This window comes from Squalius cephalus, assembly GCF_949319135.1.
Source record: "Squalius cephalus genome assembly, chromosome: 18".
Lineage (NCBI taxonomy): Eukaryota > Metazoa > Chordata > Actinopteri > Cypriniformes > Leuciscidae > Squalius > Squalius cephalus.
This window is the reverse complement of record NC_137139.1, coordinates 25297009-25303008: the sequence shown is the minus strand read 5'-3', so window position 1 is coordinate 25303008 and position 6000 is coordinate 25297009. Positions and strand designations below refer to the sequence as shown.

Genomic DNA, 6000 nt, shown 5'->3' with positions numbered 1-6000 from the left:
ATTAGGGTTGAAGTGGAAGTCCAAGTGCAAGATTGCATAAGTGTGAGTGAATCTGATCCCAAAACAAGGGTTTGACTTGGTTGTTGTTGTGTGGCTGTGGTAAATAAAACTGAGCTGATCACTCGGACGAAACTATTAATAAGAGCCTCATCCTGGCCCTTGTGCTGTGCCCCATTACTGGCTTGGGTGCGAGCCAACAGCAGCACCCCGCATGGCAGCTGCGCGCATGCGCATCAATGAGCGCTCTTGCCCCGCCGCTGCAAGAGAACTTTAATAATGAAGTAGACCACGGAGTGCGCGTGTGCTCACGTTAACTTTAGGAGCGTAAATTAAAGGGGAAAACACGGCTAGTGCAAGACAGAGCTCCTCGGAGTTTGAGTTATAGTGGTGATCTGTCGGTTGGAGCGTTCCGCTCCGGTACGGCCAGTGCAGCTCTCATGAACTTAGGGAGGACTTCCCCGCGAGCTTCACTGACAGCGCGTGCACTGACTGGCGCGAGCTGTTCCTCGCGCTTCACGCAGCTCGACCACTTGAATATTTTTGGATGAGCATGTCAACAGACTGAATGCGCACGGACCTTCTGGAGAGTTTGGATATCGTAGCAACGCACAACTCCTAAGCGTAAGTAAAGTAACCATTTTGAACCATAAAATAGCTCACTATTCAGAAACTATAAAAGTTTTGCTAAATAATTATGAGACTACATACAACGCCTAAAAGCAGTTTGGAGCACCTGCTCGCGCCTGCGCCTGAGACTGTGAAATCTAGGGCTCTTAAAGAAGGTTACAGTTCAGAGTAATTTCTGCTTTCCATATTAAACCACCTATAAAAGCTAATATAAAATAATTCTACAAATTATCACTGTTCAAAAAATTCTGCGCACTACGCGGAAAGTTTAACTGCTGCCTGAAAATTATTAAAGTAAAAGTTGTGCTAGAGTCTGAATTTTTTTTACTGATAAAGAAAATGTATTTGAAACTGAAAAGTCGACCAGAAATGACAAATTGTGACGCGTTAAATGGGTGGAAAACAAATATGTTGTTAGGACAATGATGCTTTTGTTCACTAAACACGATTACACGGATTAGATTTTTCTGTTTCAAATTTCGAGTTATTTGGTCAACAATCGCATCGTTGATTTTTTTTTTTTGTTTTTTTTTTTTTACTGAATGCATGAAGTGCAGTCATTAGCCCATATGTCTTTTGAACAGTTCTTTAGTAGACACATTTTTTATTTACTTGGTAACTTTTCCTTAAAGAGTCCTTCTGAGTTTCTTGGGTGATTCCCGTGTCCGTTTGGATATCGCATGCCATGTCCGTTTTCCCATGCACGTGGAGTTTGTGTTTGTATTTGATACGGAGGAAACGGGAATATCATCCCGACCCTGAAGCAGCTTCATTGCGCGTTGGCCATTGGTCGCTTTCTCGCGCTGTCGATAGCAGCTCGAGCCGATACCGGAGAAGGAGCCCGGATTAGATTACACACTTAACACGAAATAATTCACAACACACAGGTCGCTCTGGTGGCTGGTAATAAGATGGAGTGTACTAGCCAACAATTACATAAGAGTACACCAGTGACCTCCTCTTTGGCCATCTCCAGGCCTCAAACTTTGGGGGAAAACTAGTAAGACTTGTAAGTATTTAAACATTTGAGCTATTCTTAAAGATTGCAAGGCACTTTGATTGACGGATTTACGATGCACATTTGGACTGAATGGTGGGACAATATTTTAAACGCTTTTTTCTAAGTAGATTATAGGGGCTCTAGATGTCGGCTATCTAATAGCAGTATTTGATTTGATCGCATGTAGATCTCTTAGTAGATTAATTATTAAACCTCAAACAAAGTCTCAGTGTTTTTTCTTTAAAATAAGAAATTAATCATTTCTTTTCATCTGTAAATGTGAACTTGGTGCATGCATCACTACTTTCGGCAGCCCTTTGTTGTCATTAATATAAAAAAAATATTATGGGTAAGGGTCAAAGGTAGGGCCTAATCACCCATTTAGGTTTGGGTGTTATATCACACCCTGAATGGTTAAAAATGGCTTTTTAAGATCTGTCCACTTGGATGCCATTTTATATTTCACAACAGTGATTAAACTGCACGTGACTAGTAAAATAATGCATATACATTTTGTCAACATAAATTGGAAAGTAGGCTACACTTGAAAATTAAGTTTTTTTAGTTTGTCTTTGTGGCACCTTAGAACCGTTTTCCGCTATGGAAGGTTCTGGGTTGAGCTATGTGGTTCTTTGGAGATCTTGTTTATTACAGATCAGTATATTGCGTTCTGGGTTTTTTAAAGCACCAGAACAGATGGTTTTCTGAACAATAAAAAAGCTCTCCAAACTGGAAACTTAATTTTAAAGTGTGCTTTTACGTTGGAGAAGAGAACAATTTAGGCAATGTCATTAAACCAATGAGGGCTATCTATAAGTTGAATAATGAAATCGGTTATAATAATAACAAATAATGAATCTACACTTAATATATTAATTAAAAAAAATCACATTTAGACAAATTCCTTTTGCTCTAATGAAAGCTGTTCCTGGTCCAGCTTGTTTATTTAGTAATAGGCGGTGTGTTTTGTCAGTGGAGTGAGCTCTGATGATTTAAAGAGAGGAAAACCAAAAAGCTTTGGAGTATTTGGCTTTCCTGCGCTCGTGCCGCGGCTGTGTCGAGTCGCGCGCAGAATGCCGCGCCACTAAACGCTCCGCGTGCTTTCATGACAATAACAGTAAAGCACGCTGGCGCTCTTTGTTATTTTGAGGCGGAATGGTCTCCTCTAATTGGACCGTTTACAATCCCTAGACTGTTATCTTTATGTTTAGTTTTTATTATTTGACTAAATCAAATGTTTGATCTGGGACTGTTGCATAAAGTGGCTTTTGGTTTGAAAATATGTGTTGACAGAAGGGAAATAAATACCAGCTCCTCACCATTACATGGTTAGTGCAATGTGTCTTGCTATTTGGCTGTCCGTCTGTTCATTGTGTGTGTGTGTGTGTGTGTGTGTGTGTGTGTGTGTGTGTGTGTGTGAGGACAGTAGGCTCAGAGGGCACTGAGTGATAACAGTAAAAATCAATGCTGCTCAGCTCATTCCCCCGCCTGAGTATTAAAGGCTAGAATTTCAGAACACAGCTTCACCAAGCAAATGAAAAATTCAAATGATCTGCTCTTCAAGCTGTCCTTCAACTCTCTTTCTCTCTCTTATATACACACACACACACACACACACACACACACACACACACACACACACGCATGTATACAGAAGCTAGTGGAGACTTCCCATTTACATTCATTGATATTATAGGTCACTGTAATCTATATATATGCTGCCATATATATATTCCTAAACAGAAGCATCATGACCCTTCAAGCTGACCCCTTTTGTTAAATAAAGTCAAAACTTGTTACAATGAAGATTTCAATTATTTTTTTGGTAGAAACAGCTGTTAGTCTATAATGCTTTGACAGAAATCACCATTAAAAATTTTTTTTAGTTCAATTTAGTTGCACGTTTCTCAGATCATTTACATGAAATTTCATCATGTACCCACTTTGTCCAGCAAACTCATAAATGGTGTATTAAGAAAAAGACAATATGTTCTGTTGGCTTTAGAACACTTGGCCCCCTTTCAGCTAAAAAAACACTTAATTGTCTAATAGTACATTTTCTGTATTAAGTGAGACAAGACTATCAGTGTAAATTCATAAATAAATATATGCATGATGCCCCTACCCCTAAAATCAAGATTTTATTTGGTTAATATATATAAACCTTTTCCTGTTGTATTCCCATAAAGAGAATTTGTCCCACTGGAGCTATTTCCACTGTGAACTTTTAAAAACTTTTGTTAGAGTAATCTCATGCGTAGTAAGTTTCATTTTTGTAATTAATAATAAAATAATATTTTCAAATCAAATCAGATCAGTTAATTTCCATGTTACCATATTTTGTTAACAGTTTTTTAGAGACTTTTAGACACATTTAATCTCTCAAGGTTTGTGAACCACTGGTCTGGTACCTGCGGCAGGACAGAAAATAAACCTATTCTCCTGATCCCGATGCTTTCAAATGTCTTTCAAAGAGATTTTGAATAAGAGTGCTTTTCATTACTGAGGCCTCGGGAGGTTTCAAAGCAATTTGCCTCAGTTTCAAGCTTTTAAATGACAGAGGAAGGATGGGAAAAGAGAAAGATAAAGATGGTGGGTGGAAAGGACTTTACTGGGAGGTAGAAGTCATGGTTAGATGGTTTTAGTGACTACTGCCATGTTAGCATCACCATGACCTGGACAGCTTGGCGTTTTGTGTGTATTGAAGTGCATTTGTGTGTGTGTGTTACATTGATTACATTTCTCTCTACCCATTGTTTAATGTTTACTTCTGTAAATGATATTTACTTCAGTCTGGCTGGATATGATACAGTGAAGTTACCAGACTTATTCCTTCCCCTCCTACACACATATATCCAGAGACACAAAGGAAGAGAGAGAGAGAGAGAGAGAGACAGATACGAGAGAGGGATGCATTTGCATTGTATTGTGTTTTTGGCGATTTTAAAAGCATCCTTCATTTGCAGGTGTCTGGACTGTAGTTGAGGGGAGTGGAAGTTCAACTGATGGAGAATACACAGGAGCTGAATGAACAGAGGGTGAGTGAACTACAACTATTAGATGTGTTTTACAACATTATGGCTTTTATACTTTATCTGTCAGAAGACTATCTGAATATCTTCTTCTCTTTCTTTGTCTGTGTATTGAATTTAACACTCCACAAATTCAGAATTTATTAGTGTGTTGTGCAGTATCATTTGAAGAATGTGTATGAGTTGTATGGATATGTGTGGATAACATTACCAAAATTATGCTCTCTATACCACTTTTTTGGGGTTATTTTTCTAGTTATTTACCTATAGCGGCTAATGAATCGAAAGTCTAGCACATTCACAGGAAATAGCTTACTTCGGCGCTGAAAATGAATATAGATAAAACATTTTTTGTTATATTATATTTACCGTATATCAGCACTCTTGGAATGTTGCTTGGCCAATCTAATTCGAGGACCAGAACTAACTCTAATATAAATTATATTATTATATTGTGTATAAATTACTTCATTGGATATAATTTTGCAATATATTCACTGGTGTTTTTGAGAAGGTTTCTCCAAAATTGAACTTTCTGTTCTTTAAAGAATCCTGAAAAATGTGTATCACACTCGAGAAAGTACCTAAAAAATTGCCCCCTGAAAAATTAATAATGTTCACTTTTTTATGATAATGCTGAATGATTTCCAGTAAAGAATCAGTCAAGGAACTCATTTCTGGTTTGGCATTGCTATCTAAGGCAAAAAAAAGGTTGGAAACTTTGGTCTATACTATGTGATAATTGAAAAGTTTGATTGTGCGGTTGGAAGTGTGAGCGTGTTTGTGTGCATGAATAAGTGTGTGTGTGAAAAGGCCACCCAGGTGTGTACTGGGCAGCGTTAGGTCTTTAATACACAACAGATGTGAGCTGAAGTGTCGAGCACAGTAGCCATATGGCCACCACAAGACTGAGCAGTGTCACATACGCACACATAGTGACAGTACAACACACACACACACACACACACACACACACACACACACACACACACTGTTGAAATGATTTCAGTCTTTCTCAGTGTGTCTTTTTCAGTCTTTGTGCTTATCTGTTAGTAGTCTGTTCAATAATTCCATTCTGGGTTTTTTTGTTGGAAAAAGATTTTTAAAAAGTGTTTTTACATTTCGATAACATATATGGGTATGATTTTGCTGATTTACATGATTGCTCTGAAAAAGACAGACAGGCGTCCATAATCCAGATGAGGACAGATACTGATCTGGGGGTGTTTGGGGTAATGGAAGGAGAGGAAGAGGGAGATTGAGGTGTGGGTGGAGGGGGGTATTTTGTGACTCAGGGGATCAATGCTTTTGGTTCTGGAGAAAAATAGCAGAGGAGTAAAA

The 6000-nt window shown here is 38.4% G+C and overlaps 1 protein-coding gene across 25 annotated transcripts in view; it reads left to right on the top strand.

Annotated features, from left to right (window-relative positions):
• Window positions 1–253: 253 nt before the first annotated feature.
• The window catches only part of eya4 (EYA transcriptional coactivator and phosphatase 4), a 35145-nt gene continuing 29398 nt past the window's right edge, over window positions 254–6000 (top strand). For 15 of the 25 annotated variants that reach the window (XM_079848849.1, XM_079848838.1, XM_079848836.1 and 12 more), the window contains exons 1-2: window positions 308–621; window positions 4594–4665. In XM_079848849.1, the coding sequence (XP_079704975.1) occupies window positions 4633–4665 (33 nt within the window). In that variant the 5' untranslated portion in view covers window positions 308–621; window positions 4594–4632. Of the gene's footprint in view, window positions 622–4593; window positions 4666–6000 lie in introns of all 25 variants that reach the window. The other 10 variants (XM_079848847.1, XM_079848844.1, XM_079848840.1 and 7 more) reach the window with 5 other exon arrangements.